Source organism: Penicillium cinerascens (genome assembly GCF_028974065.1).
Source record: "Penicillium cinerascens strain IBT 15544 chromosome Unknown scaffold_4_segment0_segment0, whole genome shotgun sequence".
NCBI classification, from domain to species: Eukaryota; Fungi; Ascomycota; class Eurotiomycetes; order Eurotiales; family Aspergillaceae; genus Penicillium; species Penicillium cinerascens.
In genome coordinates, this window is record NW_026695297.1 from 1,738,919 (window position 1) to 1,766,424 (window position 27,506).

At 48.4% G+C, this 27,506-nt stretch overlaps 10 protein-coding genes across 10 annotated transcripts; 6 read left to right on the forward strand and 4 right to left on the reverse strand.

Annotated features, from left to right (window-relative positions):
• Positions 1 to 29: 29 nt before the first annotated feature.
• On the forward strand, positions 30 to 4,276 carry jhd1 ([Histone H3]-lysine-36 demethylase; the record flags this gene model as incomplete). Its single annotated transcript, XM_058455697.1, has 2 exons — positions 30 to 3,341; positions 3,395 to 4,276. 2 exons carry the CDS (start codon positions 30 to 32, stop codon positions 4,274 to 4,276), a joined length of 4,194 nt encoding a protein of 1,397 aa, XP_058305685.1.
• Positions 4,277 to 5,309: 1,033 nt separating this feature from the next.
• On the forward strand, positions 5,310 to 6,408 carry N7498_008636 (D-mandelate dehydrogenase-like dehydrogenase; the record flags this gene model as incomplete). The annotated part of the gene is made up of 2 exons (XM_058455698.1): positions 5,310 to 5,616; positions 5,669 to 6,408. The coding sequence occupies 2 exons, from the start codon at positions 5,310 to 5,312 to the stop codon at positions 6,406 to 6,408; spliced, it is 1,047 nt and encodes a 348-aa protein (XP_058305686.1).
• Positions 6,409 to 6,538: 130 nt separating this feature from the next.
• On the reverse strand, positions 6,539 to 7,913 carry N7498_008637 (Gfo/Idh/MocA family protein; the record flags this gene model as incomplete). The annotated part of the gene is made up of 3 exons (XM_058455699.1): positions 6,539 to 7,557; positions 7,620 to 7,753; positions 7,804 to 7,913. The coding sequence occupies 3 exons, from the start codon at positions 7,911 to 7,913 to the stop codon at positions 6,539 to 6,541; spliced, it is 1,263 nt and encodes a 420-aa protein (XP_058305687.1).
• Positions 7,914 to 9,020: 1,107 nt separating this feature from the next.
• Positions 9,021 to 10,673, reverse strand: N7498_008638 (alpha/beta-hydrolase; the record flags this gene model as incomplete). Its single annotated transcript, XM_058455700.1, has 2 exons — positions 9,021 to 9,243; positions 9,292 to 10,673. 2 exons carry the CDS (start codon positions 10,671 to 10,673, stop codon positions 9,021 to 9,023), a joined length of 1,605 nt encoding a protein of 534 aa, XP_058305688.1.
• Positions 10,674 to 11,492: 819 nt separating this feature from the next.
• On the reverse strand, positions 11,493 to 12,984 carry N7498_008639 (type III PLP-dependent enzyme; the record flags this gene model as incomplete). The annotated part of the gene is made up of 4 exons (XM_058455701.1): positions 11,493 to 11,584; positions 11,639 to 12,232; positions 12,300 to 12,695; positions 12,744 to 12,984. The coding sequence occupies 4 exons, from the start codon at positions 12,982 to 12,984 to the stop codon at positions 11,493 to 11,495; spliced, it is 1,323 nt and encodes a 440-aa protein (XP_058305689.1).
• A 1,425-nt stretch (positions 12,985 to 14,409) lies between these two features.
• N7498_008640 (uncharacterized protein) lies at positions 14,410 to 14,943 on the forward strand (the record flags this gene model as incomplete). Its single annotated transcript, XM_058455702.1, has 1 exon — positions 14,410 to 14,943. The coding sequence occupies one exon, from the start codon at positions 14,410 to 14,412 to the stop codon at positions 14,941 to 14,943; it is 534 nt and encodes a 177-aa protein (XP_058305690.1).
• A 2,209-nt stretch (positions 14,944 to 17,152) lies between these two features.
• On the forward strand, positions 17,153 to 18,747 carry N7498_008641 (uncharacterized protein; the record flags this gene model as incomplete). The annotated part of the gene is made up of 3 exons (XM_058455703.1): positions 17,153 to 17,497; positions 17,566 to 17,796; positions 17,863 to 18,747. 3 exons carry the CDS (start codon positions 17,153 to 17,155, stop codon positions 18,745 to 18,747), a joined length of 1,461 nt encoding a protein of 486 aa, XP_058305691.1.
• Positions 18,748 to 20,797: 2,050 nt separating this feature from the next.
• N7498_008642 (uncharacterized protein) lies at positions 20,798 to 21,501 on the reverse strand (the record flags this gene model as incomplete). The annotated part of the gene is made up of 3 exons (XM_058455704.1): positions 20,798 to 21,168; positions 21,227 to 21,286; positions 21,342 to 21,501. 3 exons carry the CDS (start codon positions 21,499 to 21,501, stop codon positions 20,798 to 20,800), a joined length of 591 nt encoding a protein of 196 aa, XP_058305692.1.
• A 1,105-nt stretch (positions 21,502 to 22,606) lies between these two features.
• On the forward strand, positions 22,607 to 24,430 carry N7498_008643 (multicopper oxidase; the record flags this gene model as incomplete). Its single annotated transcript, XM_058455705.1, has 2 exons — positions 22,607 to 23,567; positions 23,634 to 24,430. 2 exons carry the CDS (start codon positions 22,607 to 22,609, stop codon positions 24,428 to 24,430), a joined length of 1,758 nt encoding a protein of 585 aa, XP_058305693.1.
• A 1,001-nt stretch (positions 24,431 to 25,431) lies between these two features.
• N7498_008644 (GMC family oxidoreductase) lies at positions 25,432 to 27,467 on the forward strand (the record flags this gene model as incomplete). The annotated part of the gene is made up of 4 exons (XM_058455706.1): positions 25,432 to 25,793; positions 25,935 to 26,814; positions 26,862 to 27,363; positions 27,421 to 27,467. 4 exons carry the CDS (start codon positions 25,432 to 25,434, stop codon positions 27,465 to 27,467), a joined length of 1,791 nt encoding a protein of 596 aa, XP_058305694.1.
• Positions 27,468 to 27,506: the final 39 nt, after the last annotated feature.

Sequence of the window (27,506 nt, forward strand, 5' to 3'; positions counted from 1 at the left end):
TCTGCTCGGCATCATCTGAGTGTGTGAAAATGATGAGCGCGGCGTCGTTCCTGCCTCCGCTGGGCGAGCGCCCGCCGCAGTACCGCACACCGTCTCCTCCGCGACGCGCTGTCGAGCCCATCACACCGTCGACTGCCGAATTTCGAGCATCGAGGGCCGAGCGCGGCGTCACTAGAGCTGCCAGCCTCGATCACGACCAGCGCCCGTCAAACCCCAATCAGAATGTCGCCGCGGATGGGAGTTCACATCATCGGTCGGGCCACGGCCGGTCGAACTCGACCATTGATACCCTCGCGACGATCGCCCTCGCAACCAGCCCTACCTTCACACCACTACCGAATCGCGCACCATCCCCTAATTTCCAATCAGTCGTACCATTATTCCCTCCCGAACCTATCAAATCCGAACGGCCCGCGAAACGCCCACGCTCGGAGCGGATCCCGTCACCATATCGTCCTCGGGGAGCACTCTCGGATGCCTCCCACCCGAATATCCAGGATAGCATGACCACCGATGCGGAGCTTTTGCTCAACTTCGCCCGACCTACCAATTACCAACCCGGTGGCCATGCCAAACGAGTCAGCATCGACGAAACTTTTCACCACTATGGAGAGGATGGAACGAGACACAGTCGGGTCGGCTTTGCCGGTGGGAGCTATGGTGGCCTAAACGATGCGAAATCTGCGTATCACCCTGATGACCACGCCCCATCGCGCATGAGGTCTCGTTCGGACGGATCAACATTTCTTTCACGCCCTGTGATCAGTGGTATACGCCCAACAACCAGCGCAAGCACATTACCTCCCATTGTATGGGAAGATGACAATGAAGACAGCCCGTGGAACTCATCGGCAGAAACATTTGGCTACGCTGGGTACAGGGACCATCGACCTGCCGCTGCTCGAGAATCTCATATGTTTCACAAGTCAATCGATCCTACCCCGAAGGTCGAAGAGGAGGAGAGTGATTCGAACCAAGCAAGCTGTGCTGCATGTCATCTGGTGAGAATTCCAGTCGAAACGGAGGAGCAGGACGAAGACACGTGGATTGGTTGTGACGGATGCAAGCGCTGGTTCCATATCGTTTGTGCCGGGTTCAAAAATGACCGAGAAATCCGAACTGTCGATAAGTTCATCTGCCGCAGTTGCCGACCAGTTCACGGCCAGACGACATTTGTACGCAAGTCCTCGCGCGCCCGTACGGCAATCGACTACGCCGGTCTAAATCAAGGTCTTGTGAAAGCGGCCACAGATTCCTTGGAACACCACTATCTGGAGCCCATTCGCCAGGGGAGAATTCAATTCACCCCAGAGAACTTCCCTCGGATGAAACCTGAATTGGTCACGGCTGAATACTTTGAGCGCGGCAACGGATGGACAGAACCAGTCGTGATCCCTGCGTGTTGGAATAACCGTGAACCGGTTCCTGAAGTCGACGTGGATTTCGAACATCTTGTGCAAGAATCTTCATCCCAGGAAATGTTCGATGACGTACTCGATCATGTTTCCGAACACCAAACGGATATTGAGGAAAGAGTCGACTGTGGTCAGGACCAGCTGGACATGGTCATTCCTCAAGGGCTCACCGTTCGGGCTGTAGCTGAGCTGTACGGCCCCGAGGAGAGGGTGGAAGTGATTGATGTCAAATCGCAACAGGGAGAGGACAAGAGATGGAATATGCAGAAGTGGGCCGATTACTACGAAAGCAACGAACCGAATAAGGTCGTTCGAAATGTCATCAGTCTTGAAGTGTCTCAAAGCAGGTTGGGCAGGCTCATCAAGCGGCCCAAGGTCGTGCGCGATCTGGACCTGCAAGATGCCGTGTGGCCCAAGGAGCTTAAGGCTATTGGAGACTACCCTAAGGTCCAGTTTTATTGCCTGATGTCCGTCGCTGACTGCTATACCGACTTCCATATTGATTTTGGCGGCTCTTCAGTATATTATCACATACTCAAGGGCAAGAAGACCTTCTTCTTCATTCCCCCGAAAGACAAGCACTTGAAGAAGTATGAGGAATGGTGCAATTCTCCTGCCCAGGATTCAATATTCCTTGGTAACCAGACCAAGGAATGCTATCGCGTGGACCTCTCAGAGGGAGACACCATGTTGATTCCTTCGGGGTGGATTCATGCCGTGTGGACACCGCAGAACAGTCTGGTGATCGGCGGCAACTTTCTGACAAGAATGAACTACGGGATGCAGATCAAGGTTCTCAACATTGAGAAGGAGACCAAAGTTCCCAGAAAGTTCAGGTATCCTTTCTTCCAGAAGATCCAGTGGTATACGGCCCTGAGGTACCTGGAGGATGACCCCATCCCCCAGAATGTGCTGGAGGCTTTCGCGCAGGACGACAACTATCGGTTCCATCGACATTACCCCATCTATTACGAGTTTGCGGAGCGCACCAACCAAGAACCTATGGGTTCTCCATACTACAATTCACGGTTCTATTCTCAAGCCGAGCTTGAAGGCTTGCCGGAGTTGACCAAGTATCTTCTGCGGACAGCTCTCATTGCAGGTTCCTATCTCGCCGACGGAGTCTCCGTGGACACGCGCAACGCTGTCAAACGCTCGATTCCGAAGTGCGTTGCGGATCCTGTTGATATGATCAGGAAGTTCGGCATTTGGGTTGCATGGAAACGCGGGAATGAGAAAGCACCTCAGTGGACTTATCCCGGCGTCATCGAAAGCAACCCCAAAGTATCTCTCAACGAAAAGAAGGCTGCGGGGAGGCCCAGCCGCCGGTCCGAACGCAACGTGGACAGTCAGCGTACCTATGCTGAAAGACAGGCAGTCCAATGGCCATCGGAGGAAGTCGCCGCAACTCCGCTTCCTCCGATAAATAGCGTCGTATATGAGCCATCCGAAAGTGAAACGCCGGCACCAGTCGGTTTCCTTCCTGATTTTGCTCCGCAAGAGATCTCTACACCCAAGCCGCGAACTGTCCAGCGCGGCTCCGGACTTGGGCCGAAACGTGTTGCTTGTGACGCTTGTCGTCGACGACGTATTCGATGCCGCCACAAGGATGAGCCGAATGACCTGATGCTGGGTCGACAAATGGCAATCAACGGATTTGGATCGGCATCAGGCGTGAGCACACCTTCTTCTTTGGCGCAGGATGCTGTTTCGGCGCTCAACTCACTGGCAGCAATCGCTTCCCAGGTTGGGTTCCAAAGCAATGGTGCTGTTGGCTTGGATCAGTTCGATGGATCGGGCAATTTTCAATCAGCTGTCATGGGTACTTCTACAGCGGCAGCTAATCGACTCGGCGATCTCAGCCCCGACGGAGCGAATGGCAAAAAGGGACGGAGCAAGGCATGTGATGACTGTCGGAAGAGCAAGGTTGGTCGTCCCACCCTATCCATAATGGACTTAATTACTGACTTAAATAATAGCGCCGCTGTATTCATGATGAGTATGGCAGGATAGATCCTATCAAGGCCCAAGAGCGATCAAAACCTCGAGGCACCGCTTCCGCAAAACGACCACGGCCCAATGGGGAAGACGGTGTGCCATCTGTCACCAAGAAAGCGAAGCAGGAGAGCACGTCTCCAGTTGCGCATCAAGGATTCTTCGGCCAGAACGACGATAAGGTTGCAGTGATGCAAGCTGCCTCTGTAGCGGCTTATGACCCCGATGCTGTCGACTACGGTCCGTCAAATCAATTTCCAGCACAGCCTCACAAGAAGGGCGAGACGTCCCTTGGCCTCACCTATGCATCGCCGCCTGTTTTCCATGCCGAATCGGTTGATGCGAAAGACCCCAATTCCATGTCTGTTTCGTCGAAGCCGACCACGTCTTTGGTTTCTCCTCCCACATCGCTGGCCGACGAAATGGATGTGACACAGGATGGCGAGGCGTTAACGTCTGTTGAAAGTGAAGCTCCGTCACTCCACACGCCGAACTCCAGCTCTCGTCACTCTTCCCGTCAGCCCCGACATGTTGAACGATTCGTGCCAGAAACAACTCTATCCCGTGCGCCCAAACCAGCTGCTCGGCCGGCACCATCCACCATGCGCCGAACGACTCCTGGTCCACTGCCAGCGTCTGCCAAGAAGCCGTCATCACGCCCTTCGTCATCCCATACGAAGAAAAGTTCACCGATGGTTGAGAAGCGCTTCGAGCGCCTCATGGCATCTTCATTATCACCCAATCAATCAAGCAAGCATTCGAAGCACCTCATCGACGAAGAGAATACGGATGCAGAGAGCCTTCGTCTGATCCGGGAGCTTCAAGAAGAGGAATTCGGGCTACGAAAACGCTCTACCCGCGGCTAGGCAAGCCATTCGAAGCAGCACAGTGCTCACGAATGAAACTCGGAGGATTGCCCTTTTCTTTTCAAATAATTTTCGTCAACACGGTTTATTCAGGATATCATATCGGGAGCTGGGTTTGGACAAACGGAGTTCATTTTGCGTTCAAGGCGTCTTACACTTTTGGGCCAGGATGGCCGGAGGAGTTTGCGTGTGATTTTTGTTGCATGGGTCTTTTTTTCATTTGACAAATTCTGGTCTTGGTCTTTCTTCGCTTGCCTCAGTGGACGTTTATTTTCTTTTATTTTCTTTTGTTATAATTCAGCCCAAACTTCGGACGGACTTCCTTTGCACTTCGAGTTTACTTATCTGATCTGGTATACCTTTTTCTCTTTGAATGTCTAAACATGACTCAACCTTCCAATGCTTTTGCTGGATTGAATTTTCCCTTTGTTGGGCACGGAGCTAGGCGTTTGAATTTTGAATTTTGAATTTCTCAAGAGCACTCGTGTATTTCCCTTTGCTCAGTCTTATGGTCAATCATTTCCATACTGTGTCCTTCTCTTGATCATTGTAAGGCTTGGTATATCTGTGAAAACCTAGTTAGGGGGCTATACCTCTGAATTAAGTCGATTTGCATCACAGCCCGGAGGGCCGGCGAGGGGAAATTCCCCATATCCAATCTCCAATGGCGATCCACCACGCTATTTTCTCATTTCCCCATGGGACTCCTGGGTTTCCCCAGCATCAATAGCACCAAAAGTGAGATTAACGTCGGAGTTGATCCAGACTCGCGGTGTTTCGGCCCACTTCGGATTCCAATAGCCGAGTCCGTTCAATAGCCGTCTGCAAGGTACAGAGGCCGGGCGTTCTGCAATAGCCAACAATAGCCGTGGTGTAGGGCATTTGTACCTTGACAATGGTAGTTAACATATAGAAACGTAGAACTACCCTTTAAGCATTGGTTTCAATTTCGCTCTCTCCGCAATCCCATTGTGTATACCTGACCCCAAGCCCAGGAAGCTTCGTATACAGTCACAAGCAAAAGATAATCAAAATGGGCAAGCCAGTCGTCCTTCAACTGGGTGACGACATCCGTTGGAACCATGAATTGTACGCAAAGTTCAACGACCACTTCGAGGTCAAAAGATCATACAGCATGTCTCGACCGGAGTTCATCCGAGCTCTGAAGGAGCGCAAGTTCGGCGATTTCTTTGCCACGTATCGACCGTTCTGGAATACCGGTGGTGAGATGGGCAACTGGGACGAGGAATTGATTTCTATGCTGCCGGATTCCTGCAAGGTGTATGCCAGTGCTGGCGCTGGATTTGACTGGGTTGATACTGCTGCTTTGGCGAAGAAGGGTACGATATACGTGGATCGGATCTCCAGGATCTTTTCTAACATGGATTGCAGGCGTCGTTTACTGCAATGCTGCCGCAGCTTGCACGGAATCCGTTGCTGACGCCGCGCTCTGGCTGATCATCTCCAGCTTCCGCCTGTTTTCCTGGTCTGCGATGGCTGCACGTTCGCTGGATGCAGACCAGTTCATCGATGCCAACAAGAATCTAGCACCCGTGTCACTGAACCCTAAGGGTCACACTCTCGGAATCATTGGGTTCGGCCAGATCGGTCGCCGGACAGCTGAAAAGGCCTACCTCGCTCTGAACATGAAGATTCTCTACCATGACATCGTCCGGATGCCACGAGAGTTGGAGAACGTTTCAAAAGCCACATACCACAAGAACATGGACACTCTCCTAGCAGAGTCCGACTGCTTGGTAGTAGCGACACCCTTCAGCGGCGAGACCCTGCTGAACGCATCTCTGATGTCAAAGATGAAGAAGGGCTCCAGACTGGTGAACATCGCGCGCGGAAAGCTTCTGGACGAGGCTGCTCTTGTGGATGCGCTCAAGCGAGGCCAGCTTTCTGCTGCTGGTCTGGACGTGCATTTCAACGAACCGCATGTCAACAAGGAGCTGGGTCAGATGAAGAATGTGGAGATCATGTCGCACAATGCTGGTGCTTCTCTGGATTCGCATATTGGGTTCGAGCGTCTAGGTATGGAGAACATTATCTCGTTCCTTCAGAATGGCAAGGCTGTCACTCCTGTTAATCAGCATTTGGTGGGCAAGGCATCGGTATCTAAGCTTTGAAGACTGAATTATAGAACGTGATTCCATAACGTGCATAGATTAGTAGAAAATTCCCAATTGTCAACGTCCAAAACATTAATATCCTTCGTACTAAACGTGCTAGATAAGTAAACAAGAACAAGTACAATATTCACAGCTTGAACGTGCTGGTCGGTCGCAATTTCATCCCAGCCTTTTCATAGGTTCGATCAATCGCCTCCATCTGTTTGATACTATCCTGGCCATCAACCCAAACCCCAGAGCCATCGCGCTTCTTTACCTTGTTCACGAACTCATGGAGCTGATAAAGATAGGTAGTCCACCAGTCTTCACCAGTCACCCGTCTCCCATCCTCAGGTGACCAAGAATACGCTTTCAAAGATTGAGGCTCCTTCCAAGTCTTGACTACTTTCCCATCACGACGGATCGTATGCGTGTCTTCCACATCGATCCGATGGTAGACAGTAGGCATAAGATGATTCCACATCGTGGCCGTCCGCTTGACGGATCGGGTTTCGCCATCGGAGCTTCCGAGGTCCTTCTCTTCCAATTCAACCTTGCATTTCGGCCAGCCAAAGCCCGGCAGTGCCTTAATCCAAGACGATGAAGTAGCTAGATCAGCGACGAGGTGGCCCGTCGCGCCACTTTCTGTTTTGTATGTTGCTGTCATCGCCTGTTCAGCAGGCTGATCTTGCGTCCCGGGTTTGGAAGGTAGATCAAACCTCCCTTGAGCCTGCAGCACTTCTGTTGGCTCTTCGCGTAGAATCTGACGCAGACAGCTTAACGGATATGTACCGAAATCCATCAAAGCACCACCAGACAGGTCATAGCGCCAGCGAATATCGTCATTGGAGAACATGCCCTTTGGAGCATATTGTTGCGCAAATGCGTCTTTTACTGGGCCCGCCATAGTGTTATCGTGAATGAGGGAAAGGAAGGTTTGCCATGCAGGGTGAAAGCGGTAGTGGAACGCTTCCAGGAGAACAGGAGCGTTGGGTGCTTTGAGCAAGGGGTGATTGAAAAGGGTCTTTGCTTCTTGAGCATTTGAACATGACGGCTTTTCCAGAAGGACGTGTTTGTGGGCATTGATGGCGCGCAAGGCCCATTCGAAGTGCAGGCCGTTGGGGAGAGCAATGTAGACGGCGTCGATAGTTGGGTCATTTAGTAGATCTATGACACGTTAGAAGAGTGTTCATCCGGTACGATACTAGGAAGACAGTTGGGTATGGTACCTTCATAAGAGGAATGCACGATAGGAATATCATGCTTCTTAGCATACGCCTCTGCGCGACTGCGATCTCTGGCTGCAACGGCAGCAATGATGACCTCCGAGTGCGCTCGCGCTGGTGTTATCAAGGCAATTGGACTATAGTCATGCGTTAGAAATATTGAAAGAATAGAATCGTCTCGTCTCACGCGATATTGGAAGCTCCGAGGAGTCCGAAGCGGATGGCGTCATCCCGCTTTGGGGCTTGAGGGGGGTTGAAGAAGCCTGCATAGATGCGATGCAGGGCAGCGAAAACCATGGTGGCGTCGCGAGCTGGTCTTGATTTAAACCTTTTGATGATATGTGGGTCGCGATATGCGTCTGTGATGATTTATTCGGAAGGATAGCTCTGGAAAGGCTTGTGAGATAATGGCTCCACCGCCGTGCGGGGAAAGCTGTCGCTCCGCTCCGGAACAATAGGCCAACTTTGCGCTGAGGTTTGTTTCGCAGGATTGGCCAAAAAATGGTCTCTCTCTAAAAATTACGAGGATTCTCTGAGATGATAAAACGTTGAAGAAGACGTACAAAGCGATGAGACTATCTGTATGTCGGAACGAATATAGCAGGGGAGACCGGATTTATTAATGATCCGATGATATTATTTCTTATCTATAAACATCCCTAGTTAACTATAAATTGCCAGACTCAGGGATATAGTAATACAGAGGTTTCTTCGCACTAACTAGTAAGTCTAGTACGTACTCTTATAGTTATAAGCCTAGCCCACCGCTAATAAACCTATCTAATTGGGCTAGAGAAGCAGTCGTCGCTTCGGACGCTATAATGACCGTGGAGCCTCTAATATGGGTGCGGTCCCTGGCTCTTGGGCAGTCTGGAGTGTCATGGTCCTCTGTGCAGAATAGGTATTAAGCCACTCGATTGCAGTTCCAGGCTGTATGTCCATACAGTTGGCAATTAAAGCATCGCTGCGGACTTTGGCTATCATCAAAATTCGGCAGTCTTGGTTTCTCCCAAGGAGCGCGAGGCTATCAAAATAGCTTGGTTGGCTGCGTATGCGTCATCAAACCTCGAGTACCAGCTTCGAAGTCTCCGGTTTAACCTCCTCCATCTCACGGCAACTGAGTAGCCACCCGATATAGATGATCACAGACAGGTATCGAAAAGCCCCACCATTCTCCATCTTAGTCCTTGTCTTGAAACTAAACCCGGGACCAAACGGAACTTCGCTGTGGATAGTTGATTGTCTATTCTGTGAAATTGAAAATACACCGTAGATACTGTTCATATCGGATTAATGTATGAGATTCTTCCGGCCCGAATCCCTGGGATGTGGATAAATGGATAGGAAGTGGGTTGACTTGATTATTGTAAATAAGTCTTTTATTGTTTGTCAATCTCTGTCATTTTATACATCATTCGCAAACACCTCTCCAAGTTTCACCAGATGCTCCCATCTTTCATCCTTTCGTGTTTCAATCTTACCTTCTGGTGTTGCGACCTTCATCTCATCAATTGCACTCGTACCGAAGTCATATGTCTGATCATCATTGACGAATGCGACGAGAATCTCGATCCAATCCTCCATCAATTTTCTCTCGGCAGTTGTTGGACCATGCATGATGGAGAAGCTAGTCGAGCCTTAGCAAAACACACAAACAGATCTTTTATTTACTTACTTCCAAAACGGCTTGTCCATAGCATGAGCCACCCCAAACGAGTGAGGGGCAACTTTGTCCGTGATAAAGGAGAGCCTGTAGGCAATTCGATAGCGCCAAATATCGCGCAGAGAAATACCATTCTTGTTAAGACAATTGATCAACCATCGAGAGGGAGCTCGAACTTGGCCGTCTGAGATAATATTTCCGAAAAGTGTGTTCCACTCGTTTGGATCATGGTTAGAGGGTAGTTGGTACTCTTGCAGAATCCGATCCGTGGTCTCAGGAGCATAGTAATTCGACACTTGCAGCCGCAGCGACTCGAGATTTGGTTCAGGGGTATTATACGTCGCATAGAGGGTTTCCTCATTGAGAACCTCGCCAATTAGAACACGCAGCCGACGTTTCTTGAACTGCTCGGCAAATGCACCGCTGCGGTGATATTCCGTGAAGCCGCCGAAAATGAACAATTCATCAGTAACGGGGCGGAATGTATGGTTCTTGAGTTCTTTCATGGCGTCGACAAGATCCTGATAGTTCACTTCACGCAGCTTGTCGACCTTTTCAGGACCAGAAAAGCTATCAGCAACATTGAAGTACCGGCACAGCTCATCGAACTGAGTATTCACATCCTTCAACGCTTTAGGCTGAGCCGGAATAGCGTTGGAATACATATAAAACCGGTGAAAGATCTGCGACTCGCGACGGAACTCATACAACACTTGCGCATGTGTGCCGTATGCACCGGCACTGCGCCCACCGAGGGTAATATTGTCGACATCACCATTAAAAGCAGTGATATTCTCATAAACCCATTCCATAGCCAAACGCTGATCCCACAATCCGAAATTGCCCGCACTCTCCCTATTGCTATCTTCCAGAAGAGCTTCGCCAGCCAGGAAACCAAAGACATTGAGACGGTATCCGATTCCAACGACGACTGCATTTAGTTTGCCGGTTGAGATAAGCTCGGTGGGATTCATGCCGAGTTCTTGGAGGGGGTCGCCGAGCTGGAACCAGCCGCCGTGAAGCCAGAGCAACACTGGCCATTTATTATTTGCTCCAGGCTCTTCAACGGGAGTCCAGGTGTTCAAGAGAAGACAATCCTCGCTGTAAGTTTCTGGGCCGATGTCCTTCTCTGCGCCACGGGAGAAGGTCGCCTGCGGGCAAACAGGGTGGAAGAAGGATGCATCGAAGGGAGTTCCGTCCGATTGAGTGTAGCTGTGAGAGCGGGGGAGTGCGCGGGGCTTTCGCCAGCGATTTGCACCGACGGGAGGCTGGGCGTAAGGGATGCCTGCGTATCTTCGAGCTTTGTTGTCGTACTGAATGCCTTTGATCCTGACTTGGGGACCTAGATCAATCTCGTGTGGAGTTTCATTGTAGGTAGATAGTGTATTGCCCATGTTGGAACTCGATAGAATTGAAGAGCAGTTAGAGGGGGGATTTTGTAAGAGGACCCTTTATAGCCGACCCCCCTCCCCCCAACCAGCCACTTATCTAGTTGGAACTAGTCGTTAGTCGGCCGATGCCCATCACCTGGGCCGGAGATAGATATCGGCGACCAGATGTAGTTCTGCTCAGCCATCATCCATTATCTAGTTAGTCTCAGTTCCGAGTCATGCATCTCCCTGATCGTGCACATTTGTTAAAAAAGAGTCGATTTCATTGTAAAACTCTCGTTGGGCAGTAGAATCAGGCAGATGATACCTCGAATTGAATAAACACTATTTGGCGAGAGGCCTGAAAGTGCGGGCCACGGGCTCATCTCGAAAGACCAGCAAAAACATCAAAAAAGAAAAAAGGCTTCTCGTCAACTAGCATATTTGACACTGCGGCGAACCCATTGCATTGCCAGCTTGTTCACGACATGGTCGATAAACTGGTCCAATTCTCCAGGTATCGGAAAAGTGGAAAACATTCGAGTGCAACACCTTGACCCCTCTTTCAAAATAACGCTCTATCTCAAAATCAATCGTCAAATTACAGTGTTGTGGGTGTGAGAAAACGTATCCATATTCACCATAGCTCCATGGCACTTCATTTCAATTTCACACCTCTCCAACCTCTGCATTTCCTTCCATAACGTACCGCTCAATACTGGGAATATTAGATAAAGCAAAGCCAGCCAGTTAATTTTAACTCATAGTCTATTGGTAATCAAATGAACAGTGTTTCACCTACCAATACCATGTTTCGCCCCGGGCCATCCGCCGTCCAGTTTTCTAATAGTTCGCCATCGTCTCGCTGTTAACATAGAGGATATTTTGTGCGTGATTGAAGCCATTGAACCGGGTTGCAGTGGTTAAGGTATACGCTGCATAGAATCAGCTTGAAAATTCCAAAGCAAGCAAATGATGCCGACACTTACCTCCCATATTCCTGTATATAAGCCAGTCTCCCACCTTCACCTCTGAGTCGAAGGCCATTTCGCGCACGACACAGTCCGTGCTGTCACAAGTAGGGCCCCAGATTGAGTAGCGATGACCTGCAGCTGCAGTTTGCGGACTATGAATTTTGTCTTTGTCTGGGGTTGGTGTCGTTTTCACCGGGGATTCTTCTTTTGACCTTTTCCCAAGAAACAAACAAGGGTCCATCTTTTCCTTTTCCATTATGACATTCATAAAGTTACCATACACTCCATCATTCTGGTACAGCATGTCTGGAACCCCAGCAGCAGCTTGCTTGCCGACTTGGCAACGTCGTGCGATCACCTGAGAAACCAGTGTGTAGGCACCGCGAGCATAATATCTGCCTGGCTCCGCAATCACCGTCACACCAGAGGGGAATTGTTCGCGGATGGCCTTAGTGACAATCGAGGCCATCGACTCAAAGTGGCTGTCTTGGAATCCGCCGCCAATGTCGAGTACCGTAGGATTAAAACCTTGCCGTTTAGCGAGGCTCAACACATGTCGGGCGTCTTTGATAGCTTGACAGAAAGCCGCTGAATCTGAAGCTCCAGTTCCTGTTTATCAATTTTAGTTTCGAAACACAACTTAAAACCCAGAAATACTAATCAAGGCTCTTCTTACCAACGTGGAAACTAACTCCAACAACATTCAGTTGGAGATCCCATGCCCTCAAGAGAAGATCCTCAGTCGTATCCAAAGGCGCACCAAATTTATCACCCAAGCAAATCAAGGCGCTTTCATCACTTGCATAAATACGCAGTAAGAGTTCCGCATTGGGCAGATGCAGCTTGATTTTCTCCAATTCATCAAAGTTATCAAAAGTTGTACGCGTCACGCCGACCTGACGTGCGAAGTCCATAGAAATGGGTGATTTGCACGGATTTGCAAACAGAACGAAAGCTGGATCTATGCCGAGATTCAGAACTGTTTGCATTTCTTGCACGGAGGCACAGTCGAAGCCGGCACCTAGGTCGGCGAGGCATTTGAGTAGTGTTGGGTCAGAGTTGCATTTTACCGCTGGTAGTTTGTCAGCTATATGTTTGTAGATTTTCGAAGGCAATTTACCGTAATAAGGATGCACTTCAGGCAAATTCTGCTTCCACCTTCGATGTTGGCGAGTGACTTGACCCAAATCCGCGATGAAGAACGGTTCGTCTCGTTCGAGTGGTTTTTTCTCCAAATAGACAATATGGCTCTCAATGGCGAGATCAATGAGCTTTGGGGGAAATATCTTTTGGAGGCCTGGGTTTTGGAGGATTCCACTGGTGCTGAAGAACTCTCTGGGCGCAGAGAGGAGATCCATCATTACCGAGAACTAAAGAAACTCTCTCAATGCAAATAAATTGACAATTTGCGGGTAATTTACAGGCCAATAACTCAAAATAATGAAACAAACAAATAAAGGTGAACTAGAGAGTACCCTATGGAAGGCAAGGCGCTAGTGGCGTGGCGTATTCGATACAGCGCAAAGACATGCTGAATATGTCTGTGATACTGCAGCCAGCATCCCCGTAGCGAGGGCCTATCTGCAAAGGCTGAACTCGAATTTTCATTTTAATCCGTTCTACGTTGCTCTCAGGTAGCTGGCCTCATGCAGTACAGCGATCTTCCAGGGGATCGGTAATATAAGATCGGGCTAGATTGGCCATGTTCCGACTTGTCACACATAAAAGGGTCTGTATTGCTTGCACCTTACAGGATGCTGCGGAAGAACATGTGAGTCTTTACCCACTGTCATGCAGGTATGTAATACAACAGTAAGCCACTCCAGCCCCTCCCATGTCAGCCACTATTTCTGCGGGCCGTAGGCGGATGCATCCGAGAACATCGTCAATCAATCAATCAATCAATCAATCAATCAATCAATCAATCAATCAATCAATCAATCAATCAATCAATCAATCAATCAATCAATCAATCAATCAATCAATCAATCAATCAATCAATCAATCAATCAATCAATCAATCAATCAATCAATCAATCAATCAATCAATCAATCAATCAATCAATCAATCAATCAATCAATCAATCAATCAATCAATCAATCAATCAATCAATCAATCAATCAATCAATCAATCAATCAATCAATCAATCAATCAATCAATCAATCAATCAATCAATCAATCAATCAATCAATCAATCAATCAATCAATCAATCAATCAATCAATCAATCAATCAATCAATCAATCAATCAATCAATCAATCAATCAATCAATCAATCAATCAATCAATCAATCAATCAATCAATCAATCAATCAATCAATCAATCAATCAATCAATCAATCAATCAATCAATCAATCAATCAATCAATCAATCAATCAATCAATCAATCAATCAATCAATCAATCAATCAATCAATCAATCAATCAATCAATCAATCAATCAATCAATCAATCAATCAATCAATCAATCAATCAATCAATCAATCAATCAATCAATCAATCAATCAATCAATCAATCAATCAATCAATCAATCAATCAATCAATCAATCAATCAATCAATCAATCAATCAATCAATCAATCAATCAATCAATCAATCAATCAATCAATCAATCAATCAAAGTTGACTTACCCGACGGAGCCTAAGTAGTTGCGTCGAGGCTAGGCAGGCGCTTCGCTCAAACCGAAGCAGAACTTGGTATCCTGAACGCCATGTCCGTAGAACGAGACCCTATACAAAGGAAAGCTGGCCTCTGATTGGCCAGTACAGTAAGGAATGTAAATAGATGTATCCAACGCCCTCAAATCCCTCAAATCCCTCAAATCCCGCAGATCCCGCAAATCCTAGCGTCTTCCATCTGCATCTCAACGCCTGCGAAATCCACTCGTCCGCTACATCACTTGTGATATCGGATCCCTTCACCCCCCTGGCAGAAAGTGCCCGGGAGCACGTTTCAGATGAAGACTGGAAGTACTTCCGCATCGTTCGCCTGTATGGTCGTGATCGGCGGTTTAGCTTCGAATGGGATGGAATGTACTTCGAGTTGAATGCGGAAGAATGCGATGTTCTGCAATGGCTACTGATTTTGGATCGACTCGAGAGCTCTCCGAGGTCTACCATGGAGACTCGAATCCTTCGACCGTCTGGCAATCCATCTCCTCTGTCTGAGGTGGCCCTTTCAGAGCGCATAAAGGCTTTCTTTAATGTTTATTCGGGCAGTAAAGACCGATTTTCTGTCACTTTCCTCGATGATAGAAAGGGATTTGTGAGAAGCAACGCTGGTGATAAGATCATTAAGTTTGAGGATATATTTAATTGATGTTGCGCGTCTAAGCCTATCTCAAACTTATCCAATGGTAGTTCAAGTTCTTTAAATCCACCTCAGCGCACGTACATGACTTCGTAATATTTATAGACTCGGTTACTTGGAGCTGGGCCGTGCTCAGTGAGCTGAAACCATCCACTCCACCACCAGCAGGAAAATCCCATTCCGCCACCACCGATAAAAAATTCATCACCGCCAGTTTTCCAGATATTAGGCTAGTGAGTAGCTGATTACTATCTCGACTAAATATGATGGCCTCGACCAGATATTCTCATATGCACGAATATAGCCAAAGGGCGTACAACTTGCATGCATGCCACAGATGGAAACACATAACTCTTAGCCACCGTCACAATCCTTCCTAGTTATTTAGCGCCGAAGTAGTCGCAAAAGTGAAGAGATCATCTGATGCCAAGATGCAGCCGAAACCCACAGGAGTGTCTCGTTGGACACTTTATTGCCTCGGTCAAAAATTACAGCATTTTCCATTAGCAAATAGAAATTGCGATCGCACCTGAATCGATCTATACAGTATGATGTGTATATTACCAAATACCGAAAGATCCACGCGCTTCCTATCTAGGTGAATTGACCGACAGCTGAGACTGCATCGCGGCGGTATTCGCGTAGAAGAAAGATCCGATAGTGGGTTGTCGTAGTCACCGGAAATAACCGAATTCCTTCAGTTAAAGTTTGGCGAGCATCTACAGCGATTCGATTTAATCTCTGCTATACACGGTGATCCTTGACTGCAAAATGCGGCATCTTTTCCGAACTCTTCATACATCTGCAGTGGCATTTGCTGGCCATGCTCCAGGGCCAATCCGTAAGATTTGTTCTTTTCTCGATTTTTGATTTGCGTTATTGTTCCGTCTGGATGGTGCTAACAGCAACAAGGAAGTCCAAGAATTACGAATCTCGTTCCTCTCATCAATGTCACGAAGCCAACTTTCGCAGCCGACGATTCTCATCTGCGAGTTATCCATGAGATTCTCGAAACAAAAGGAGCACTTCAATTGCAACTAGGGTTCGCCGACGAGGAGAGCGCATATCTTCAGGACCTCATCTTGAATCTCCATCGGCGCCATGGACACGGTCTACCCATATCTCACAGTGCTCAACGCGGATGGTTCTGGGACGTTCGACCTTCCACGAAGGACTTCCAAAGCCACAAGCACCAGGCAAGATCAGAGACAATGCAACGGTTCGAATGGCATACCGACTGCAGCTACGAGGAGTGTCTGCCACGGTACTTTGCCCTTCAGGTCCTTCAGCCAGATCATTGTGGCGGTGGAACGCTATCGGTTCTGAACGTTGATCAGCTTCTCACTCTACTCTCACCCTTTGCGCAGAGGTGGCTTTCGAGTTCGAACTACAAAATCATGGTCCCACCCGAGTTCATCAAAAACCCCGAAGAAAAATCTATTGTGGGAAACCTCCTAGCTCTGAACTTAGGAAAGGCCGGTAGTCGACTGCGATTTCGAGAAGACATCACGGTCCCGTTGACTGAGAATGCGGCACAAGCTCTAGATGAGCTGGAATCTATCTTACTTAGCCACCAAGCTAGAGAAGAGACGCTCCATCTGACGGCTGAAGCTCTTCCCCGTGGGTCAATTATCATGATGGACAACCAACGGTGGCTGCATGCGCGCAATGAGATCAAAGACCCCAATCGACATCTCCGGAGAGTCCGATGGAACTCGATGCCATTCGGTGCTACAAGTACATAAAAATTGGTTGGATGTATCATATTTAGGATTTAAAAAGCAGCTGTTTGTACCTTGAGATTTTCTTTTGTGTGTATTTCCATTATACTGTTTCATCCCTGTACGGCGAAATATCAGAGTTTTCAACGACTTTGTAAATACAGGCGGTGCGTCCTTTTGCGTGATGGGTTGGTTTTCTTTCTATTATCCATGTGTGGCATCGTATTCGGTGAGAAATCAATGGTCCCTGGACAATCACAAGTGGAGTACGATGGAAGAAGAATACGATAAACGCAAGCCACAGAATCCACATTTACTACTACATTAGCCCACATATGCGGTCCAATACGGTAATTATATAATTTACAGAACAGGGCAGTACAGAGCCAAATTTAGAGTACATCGTATTTAACTGGGCTGAATATCTGGAATTACTTCCCGAGAGAAACTCGGTCTCTCTTTCCGCCATCCTCCTTCCATTGCAAATCTCCTACAAGATGAGAGACCCCCTTGTCGGTAGCCTTCGTTTGGTTAGCCTCCCAGATGACGAAAACTATTCATTCGTGTCAACAGAAGGATTGGATACCGACATCCGAAACCGACATCGCGACCGATATATGTCAAAGCTGATAGGCTGGTCCTCTTCTTGGCCTGCTGGTTCAGTGAATTCCGCCTGCCCTCACCCAGTGTTGGTCACAAAGCGACACCAGGAGCAGTTGAAGGAATTACATCAGGCACTTGACTTGGCAATCGAGGATATCGTTGACCGATGGTGGGCCGATGAAGAAGCCCAGTTCCCCCGGCGGATGCCATTGGAACCGGAGGAAGAAGAGCTCTTGCGAGTGAGTTTTATTACCCTATTTCTTAGCAGATACAGAAGGCAGAATACTAATCTTCAACTGCGTTGCAGTGGATCAACGACAATCAGAGCCTATTTGGACCATACGGCGAGCGGAAAGGGTCTTGGAGACCGGACTTCCTTGTGGAGAATGACGAGACTGGTGCAGAGCAATTTCGGATTTGCGAGATAAACGCCCGATTTTGCTGGAATGGATACATGCATGAAGCTTATGGGCAGAAAGGCCTTGAGGCATTTGACCTTGAGTCTCGGGGATTAGCGCACGCTACAGATTCAAATGCAGTAAGCACAATGATAACAGTCTTTACACCAAGCCGTACAAGAAGTTGACACTTGTGGAAATTGCAGATCTTCGACGCACTGTTGGGACTGTTTGACCACAGCCTTCCCTTGCATCTCGTCAAAGGAGAGGAACATGGAATTGACATCTTCATGTTTATTGAGTTCGCTCAGAAACATGGTGTAAAAGTGCGTCTTATCACCCCGAGTGACCTCCGGCTAGTTCCAGATCCAGCTGGAGTATACGGACATAAGCTATGTTGTCTCGCTCAGACAAACAGGGCCAATACTTTCCTGGAGGGGTCCGACGAATTGCTTGAGGATGTCCACCAGCTTTGCCTTGAGCTTCACCAGCGAGAATTCCGTGCTTTTGAGCCAGAGATGCAACGCCAGATTAGTCTGCGGTGCTTCAACGACATGCGGACCATCCTACTCACTCACGATAAGAGAATGCTCGGCATCATTCGGGAAGAACTTGAATCCTTGACATCCCGCAAGATCCTTACCCCGGAGCAAGCACAAAGCCTTCATCGAGGCATAACACCTACTACTTTACCAGGATCCGCGGCACTTGACGAGTTCATCAGCAGTTGCAAAGTATCTGACAACTTGAAAGATAACTACATACTGAAGCCCATCAGAGGAGGAAAGGGAGCTGGCATTTTATTTGGCGACGAACTTGACAACGCCGACTGGCTGGTTCTTCTTGAGTCGATGCGATCCGCGAAGCTGATACCGGGCAAGGCTTCATACGTTGTGCAGCGCAAAATCAGTCAACCCTACTACGATGTCCTTTTGGGGTCACAAAATCGGGCAGAACGCTGCCACATGGTCGGTACCTATCACTGCATCAATGGGGTATATCTGGGACTTGGTATTTGGCGATGTAGTCCTGCGCGGCTGTGTGCTGTATCCAGTGGGGCTTCCTGGATATGTTCAGTGATCGCGCAATGATAGTTTTGTGTCTGTAACTCAATACTCCCATTCGAAATTTCAGAATTTAATTCATAGATATTACCCTAAAACATCTCATATATTTGAGCTTGAAAGCATGTGGACTCCAGGTATACCGATTGATAGCTCGGCAAGTTCTTTCCTGTTGTACCTGAGGACCACGTTTAGGAACAGGCGCTACGAGTAGCCCGATCCGACCCCGAAAGCTACTTACTGATCGACGGCTGGCGGACATGAGGGGCTATGCACGAGCGGATAGCTCATAGCAGAATCAAAGCCATCACACATCAAGTTGGTCCCTCCTGTACATCCGAGATCTCGTATTGTCGAGATACAATACACTAGCGGTCCCGAATCTAAAATAGGTGGAGTATGCAGTGCTCAGGGCCTCGCTTATTTTCATCTGCAGCCACCAACCCGCCCTTGACGAAAAAAATGTAGGTAGCCCCGCAAGGTGGTTAGGCAGCAAACTAGTGATGGTGGCGTTGTCTCAGCGACGATCGGCAGAGATTTCAAGATTCTAGTGATTCTACCAATGGAAGAACCCGGTCGTAATTAGTCTTATAGGTTAGTCAAGCCACTAGACGATATTCGACGCTTATTTTTCCGCTGATCATGTTTCTAAACTACATGACCATCGCCAATTACCGTTCGTTCCGACGATTCTTGTATAGACTTGACATGTTCAATCGTGCTATTTTTGACCATGCAACGCTGAAATTTGTCAACTCCATCGTGTTACCCTAGGTCGTTTTAATTACTAGTTCATGCATCATCTCACTAGATCAAGGCGTCCGCATTAACCTGCGTCTCGAGCAGTGGCAATTTTGATCTTAGTCACGTACCTTGAAATGCCAAAATACGGCCTATATATACGTTAGTAATGATGGGTGAGCTGAAATGGTTTCGTCATGTGAGGGGCGGGGTCAACAGACAGGGAGGCAAGACTCTTCGACACTCCCAGTTGAAACCCGGAATATCATACGAGGGAATTTGAAACTTGAGAAAGTTCCATCTCCTGAGGCAATTCCTGACCATGGGCAATGCTCAGGCGGTTTATACGGAGCCTTTACAATATGACAATGTTAACGGAAACCTGCAGCTATTGTCAATGGGTATCAAAACAGATCCCGGGCATCTTCGGACCCCAAGGAGGCCTTTCCCGTGTGTTTTCCATGGTTAAAGTTTCTGCTTGTCTTGGAATGATGTTAGGGCCTATCATCGGGGGTGTTCTGAAGAAATTGGTAGGCTATACTTATATGAACTGGGCTTTTAGTAAGTGACCCCTCGCTTTTAATTTGATGCATACTAACTTTGATAGGTCTCCTTTATTGTATTTTAGCGGTCCTTGTATTTGGCTTTTTAAAGCCCAGGCATATCTGATCACGCCCGAGATCTATATTAATGCCTGATCCCTGAGTTGTTAAACGTTGTTCCCCTAGCGATTGCCAACATTAATTTCGCATTGCTCTTGACTTCTACTATTTTAGATTGATTCTTTTGTATAATTTTCTCCTTCTGCCTCTTTAATTGTACCATAATGTCCCCATATCATCTCGGGAGCCTTGAGTGCTCTCGCTTTATCAACTTCAAAAGACTCATAATACAAGTCTAAGCCATAGACAACTAGCAACTTAAAGACACAAGCTGGTGAATGATTTATTGTGGGCAATAGGCGATTTCCAAATCGTGGTAGTGGACCTCTCACTACGAAGAACATTCATTCCCCGTGGTTCCCATGTGCCCCTTCCAAGAATAGAGTATTCTATCAACAGGAAGAGTATTCCATGACACTCTAATATTATACTAAGCAATCGCCCAGTTCGCCCGTTGGGCGCCACTACATGGCAGGCCCAACCACCATACAAGCGGGAATTTTGCATCGCGCAAGAGTGAGAGAAGAGGCAATATTGGACTGAATCAAAATTATTGAGATGCCAAATATCACAGCAATAAGCGGCTGAGTGCTTGAATTTAGGCACCCTACTAACGGATCGCCTCAACGATCCTGTGTCCGTTTCCCTCCACAATCAGGCCGCCCAGCCCTAGGTTAAACCGGTGGATTGGTTCTCAAGGCGATCGGAATAGCCTCCAAACCTGCCGACTGCGACGTACTCCATACGAGCTGCCACCACCCATTCTTACCGGTCGACTTGGCATAGAAATTTCCGTTGGGTTGGGTTAGCAACACATTTGAACCATACAGTGACCAGGTTTCTGTGATTATTCCACCTTCTTCAGTCGTGCTAGTGCCCGTATTTATGCCAGTGAATATGACTGGATTGGTCATCGAGTTGCCCTGCTTCAGGCATAGCAGGTTGGTGGTGGAGGTGGTGCCAGTTGCCTTGAAAGCAAGGCGGGAGGACTGCGTGGTGTTCGCGTGGGCCATCCAAGTCAAGCTATCGTTGTCTGAGTAAGTCACTGGAGATTTATATGAGCATTTCTCGGGACATGGTTGCGGAAGTAGGTGAATCCTTACCATACATAGGGACTTTGTTGGATGCATTGGACAGCGACATGTCTCCAATTTGAGCTTGACCTATAGACCAAATATGTTAGACCATCGACTATCAGTATCAGGCTGGAAGGCTAACCATCTGCGTAGAAGACCTGGAGCCCGGGAATTCCTTCACCGTACGCATACAGATTGAAAGGCTTCCCAGAGGACTGCCGCTCTTCCAGTGGCTTCGCCAAGCTTAAAAGCCCAAAGGCTGCTACGAAGGCAGGTATGATAAAGGTGAATAGTATTTTCATGACCTTTTCGAGTCCCAAACCAAACTTTCAACAAGTTCTCTGGTAGCTTAGAAATAAACACGGATGGGCTATGCCGCCGGCACCAGCCTCATTATATCCTCTCCCACGGGTCCCTGATTTTATCACAAAAAAAGGCCCAGTGAGTTTCAATTATGAGCCGAAAACCACGTGTGAAGAATGTATCCAGGGTGGTTCCATGCAAGCTTATATCTTACGTCTTCATCTTCCTACGTTTGAATCCTGAAGGACTCCCTGCATCCATGTCAAGGCTTTATGGCGTTGACGTCGCCGAAGAGGCAGTGTTAGTCCGACACCGTGTTACAAGTACCATTTGCTCACTGCTTATTGACACGTTTAGTGATTTGCTCACTTTCCGGTTCGATTTGTATCATGATGGTTATACAGAACTGCCACGACGCGCGGCAAGGCCCCGTCCCACCTCTAATGCAACTCAATCTCACCTCACCCGAGGCAGCGGGTCGGAGTTTTCGCCATTTCTTATCGTTGGACATACTATGGTTTCACCAGCAATCGGAACACGACATCGCGGGCCCTACGCCGGGGACCTGAAAACACGATTACAACTACCCATCAGCAAGCCTTGCAGCGCCAAAATACGATGTCGATGGACAGGGACACCCATGACAGGAGCCAGGCTACCGGGTTAATCACGAGAAAAACAACCGATGACTCGATAAGCAATAGCCTTCTTGTTTCGACTCACAAGGGGTTGACACCCGTCCATTCAAGATGTCGAGCAGCCCTCCAAGACATGAGCCCAAGTCCCTGCTGAAATCTATACATGGAATAGGGCTCTCTAAATGGACAGATATAATATCTGATAGCCGCATGCTCCCAGCCTCAACTGCGAAAGCAGCCAGCGTATCCTAGAGAGGACCAAACCTACCCTGTCTCGGGAAGGAAAGGCCGTTCACAATGGAGGGATCGGAGTCTGTCCTGCTGAATGAGCGAGGTATATAACTGGAAAATGTGGTCGGGATCAAATGTATCTCAGCTCAGGTCTTCACTTGGTTTGCGGACAATCTCTCTGTCTAGGCGATATCTTGATTTTACCTTGCGTGCGTTGGATGGTTCTTAAGCCATCATGAAGCTACAGAATCTCGCTTTTCTGGTGCAGGCTCTCAGCACCGGCACTGTTTATGCGCAGATACCCTCTGGAATGCCTACAGGACTCCTTCCGTCACTCGTGACAAGAACACAAAACACTTCTGCCGCAAGTCCATCTACGACAGCTTGCCCAGGCAACACGCCGAACAACAGAGCCGCCTGGTGCAACTATAGTATTGACACCGACTACGAGAATGTTGTTCCTGACACTGGCGAGACTCGCGAATATTGGTTCGATGTTGACGAGGTCACCATCGCCCCCGATGGATATCCACGCCCGGTCATGGCTGTGAATGGAACAATCCCGGGGCCCACGCTCTTTGCAAACTGGGGCGACAATGTCGTCGTCCATGTCACAAACCATTTAGAACAAGCGCGAAATGGATCCAGCATTCATTGGCACGGTATGCGACAGAATTACACCAACCAGAACGATGGTGTTGTCTCTATTACACAGTGTCCCCTTACTCCTGGCCAGACCATGACATATAGGTGGCGAGCTGTTCAGTATGGCTCTTCTTGGTATCACTCTCATATCGGGTTGCAAGCCTGGGAGGGTGTGTTTGGTGGCATCGTCATCAATGGGCCGGCCACTGCAAATTATGACATCGACAAGGGATCTCTGTTCCTCAACGACTGGACACATGCAACAGTTGATCAGTGGTTTGACTTCGAACGGAACTCTAAACATGGCCCAATAACACTAGATAACGGTTTGATTAATGGAACGAATGTACTCGGAACTGGCGCAGATACAACCAGGGGTTCGCGCTTCACTATGAAGGTGGATCAGGGTACCTCCTACCGGCTGCGGCTTGTCAACGCAGCCATTGACACGCATTGGAGTTTCATGATTGATAATCACAATTTGACTGTTATCGCAATGGATCTTGTGCCTATTAAACCATTCACCACGAACATTGTGTATATTGGAATGGGTTTGTCTCTCTTGCACCATTTATCCCTTGATCTTTTTTACAGAAGAAACTAATGACCAACTCCAGGCCAACGTTACGATATCATCGTGGAAGCAAACCAAGCTTCCGTAGCTGAAAACTTTTGGATTCGAGCCGTACCAGGAAGTGGATGCTCATCGAATTACCAGGATAGCAACATCCTAGGCATAATGTACTACGGCAGTGCCCCTCAGGGTGCAAACACTGTTGGATACACGCCGGACCAAGACTGCCCAGATATGCCCATGACCGACTTAGTTCCGTATCTTGCAAAAGATGTAGCGGCACCAGTCTGGGATAAATCCGAGAATGTGACGATCAGCGCCGCGACCGGAATTTTCCGCTGGGAACTAAACAGCACTTCGATGAAGGTCCTGTGGGAGAACCCGACACTCAAACAAGTATACAACAACCAGATGAACTTTACCAACTCAAGCGGCGTCATTGAACTGCCGTTCAAGGATGAATGGATATACCTCATGATCAACACCGCTCGCGCCATCACGCATCCAATCCATCTACACGGGCATGATTTCTCTATTTTGGCACAAGGGATAAATCCTTGGAATGGATCGATGGTGACGAAGAATCCGCCTCGTCGAGATACAGCTATGTTGCCTAGTAATGGATATCTCCTTCTCGCCTGGCAGACTAACAATCCCGGTGCGTGGCTCATGCATTGTCATATTGGGTGGCATATTGAGGAAGGATTTGCGTTGCAGTTTATTGAGCGATATGATGATATCAAGCCTATGATTGATTACACTGAGCTTCAGAATGTTTGTGGGCCATGGGATGCATATGATAAGAGTGCCAACGTCGTGCAAGACGACTCAGGTGTATAGGAAGTGGGGCTTTGAGATTGCTTGTTCGTTTATTTCGAGTCTGAATTCAATTCTGTCCGAGTCTAGGGCGTACAATTTTAATGAACATTCACTTCACTTCATCCGTAATGCTATAAAAGCTTCCACAAGATCGTCACGCCTCGGTGGGGTGACAGATGGGTTATCGGGCGTTCTTCGGGTCACAGCACGGCCAGGCTATAAGGTGTTCGCTGAAGGAATATTACGGTGGACCATCCAAGGCCCCCAGATACCCTGCATACTGTGGAGGCATAATCTCGACAAAAAGATGGGGACACCGAGACAATATGGGAATTCTTGTTAGCCTGGCTTAGCTTAAGCAGAGAGTCGTCATAGGGTTCTGTCACTCCTTCCCATTAGTCGGTATCAATTTCTTCCCTGGAATTGTCAATCGTGCTTACGGCAACTAGATGGAACGCTCGGCACTTTAGAACGAGCATGTACTAGAACAGGAACTGATCGGCTCCAGGAACACTGAAACAAGGATGTGCCACCCTATATCCGGGCCGAGCCAGGAACCAGACCTGAGCCAGGTTCTGATGATTGTCTCAGCTCTAGGAACAAAATAAGAATCGGATCAAGGTTTTCGCAGGTGCTTCTCGAGACTCAAGGAACAAGTGAGATTTGTCCAAATTCTCCTCCCGAGGTCGGTTGTTTCGGAGCATATTCGATTAGGTGCGGTCCGACCGTAGGTCTAAAAAGGACCGTCGGCGGCTTATTTTTGAGCTCTCGTTCGCAGAATTGGAGCATCCAGATGACCGTTCTTGAAACTGCCTCGGTTTAAACAGTTAGTAGTTTGGTTCGACAGTGGAACACTAGAGGGCGTTGAAACAAGGCTAAATCTAGGTTTGCTTGATACAGGGCGACGTTCTGTATGTGAAGATCGTCGGATCCAACATTCCAACCACTCATTCCCGGGACCTTTTATCATTTTCACGTTCCTAATACGCGCGCTCATCTCTTTGGATCTGAGATATACGGAGATGCTGCTTCAAGCTGCTCTCGTATCCCTAGTGCTGCAGGCCAGCATCGTCCACACCGACCTGTCGGCTCGAGGCAGTCCCCTTTGTGACGCGACATTCGACTACGTAGTCGTGGGTGGTGGCACGGGCGGAAATGTCGTGGCGACTCGACTCGCGCAGAACGGGTTTAGAGTTGCTCTAGTCGAAGCGGGAGGACTCTATGAACTTGAGTCTCTGGCTGCAGTACCCGCGGCCGACGTGCTTCCCTGTGGCTCGGATCCGGACACACAGTCTGCCGTGGATTGGGGATTTGTGACGCATGGTCAGCCAGGAGCAAATGGTCGATCTATTCATTATGCTCGTGGAAAATGTCTGGGTGGATCGTGAGTACTTTGTCCTAAGGACTACGTATGTACTCGAGACTGACGCATTCCGTAGATCTGCATTGAACTTTATGGCCTATCAACGGTGGGATCTCTCAATGGTTGACAATTGACACGAGCTAATTTCAATTTCAATTCCAGACCAACAGTTGGCTCGATGCAACAGTGGGCCGATGCAGTCAATGACAGTAGCTATACTTTTGATGAAGTCCTTCCGTATTACAAACGGAGTGTTCAGTTCACAGCACCCAACACTAACATCCGCGCACCAAACGCCACTGCCACCTATAGCCAGAATGCGTTCGAGGAAGGTGGCGGTCCATTACAGGTTTCTTACGCCAACTATGCCATGCCCTTCTCCTCCTGGATGCAGCTCGGCATGGAGGCAATTGGTATCAAGGAAAAGGATGGTTTCAATTCGGGGTCTTTGATGGGAGCGCAATACTGCTCGTCAACCATTGACCCTTCGAGCGAGCTTCGCAGCAGCTCTCAGTCTTCCTTCTTGACCTATATTATGCCTTCTACTTTGACAACTTATAGCAATACACTGGCGAAGAAGGTCGTGTTCAATAAGCAAAAGGAAGCGACGGGTGTGCAGGTGAACGGATTTCTTGGTAACACAGTCACTCTTCACGCGTCCAAAGAGGTTATTATCTCTGCTGGTGCATTCCAGTCACCCCAGCTTCTGATGGTCTCCGGTGTCGGTCCTTCTGATGAGCTGAAAGAGCATGGAATCGATATTGTCGCCGACCGACCTGGCGTGGGTCAGAACATGTGGGATCATCCATTTTTCGCTCCCACATATCGCGTGCGGGTTGACACACTCACTAAGTTTGCCGACAACCCTCTCTACGCTGCCGGCAGCATTCTTGAGGGATTTCTGGACAAGACCGGTCCTATCACCAACCCAGTCGCGGATTATCTAGCTTGGGAGAAGATCCCACAGTCTCTCCGCTCGCAGTTTTCGCAGAGCACACAGGATTCTCTAAAGCGATTTCCAAGTGACTGGCCTGAAGCTGAGGTAAGAAGACCCCATCCAAAAGCTTTCACTAATTAACAACTTGATAGTACATCTCCGGCGCGGGATACATCGGCAATGTCTCCAATCTCCTAGACGACCAGCCTAATGACGGCTATCAATACGCCTCAATCCTGGGCGTTCTAGTTGCACCCCAATCTCGCGGCAACGTCACAATAAAATCCGCCGATACTTCAGATCTGCCAATTATCAACCCCAACTGGCTCGACAACACGGCAGACAAGGAAGTCGCCATCGCCATGTTCAAGCGAATGCGTCAAGCTTTCCAAAGCGAGGCCATGGCGCCAGTGGTAATTGGCAAGGAATATTACCCCGGTGACGGGGTCCAGAGCAACGCCGATATCCTGGAGTTCATCAAGAACAATGTCATGCCCATATGGCACGCCTCTTGTACTTGCCAGATGGGGAGCTCCGATGATGAGATGGCGGTTGTTGACTCGCAGGCTCGAGTCTATGGCGTTCATGGTCTGCGTGTGGTTGATGCCAGTGCGTTCCCGTTCCTGCCTCCGGGTCATCCTCAGTCGACAGTTTGTAAGTGCTTCGTTTTCTGATACTTGCTACGGAACTTGGGTCTAATTCATTGAACAGATATGCTTGCGGAGAAGATATCGACTGCCATTATTCAAAATTCCTAGGGCTCAGCCGTCGAATTGGCGAATCATTTTATTCATTTG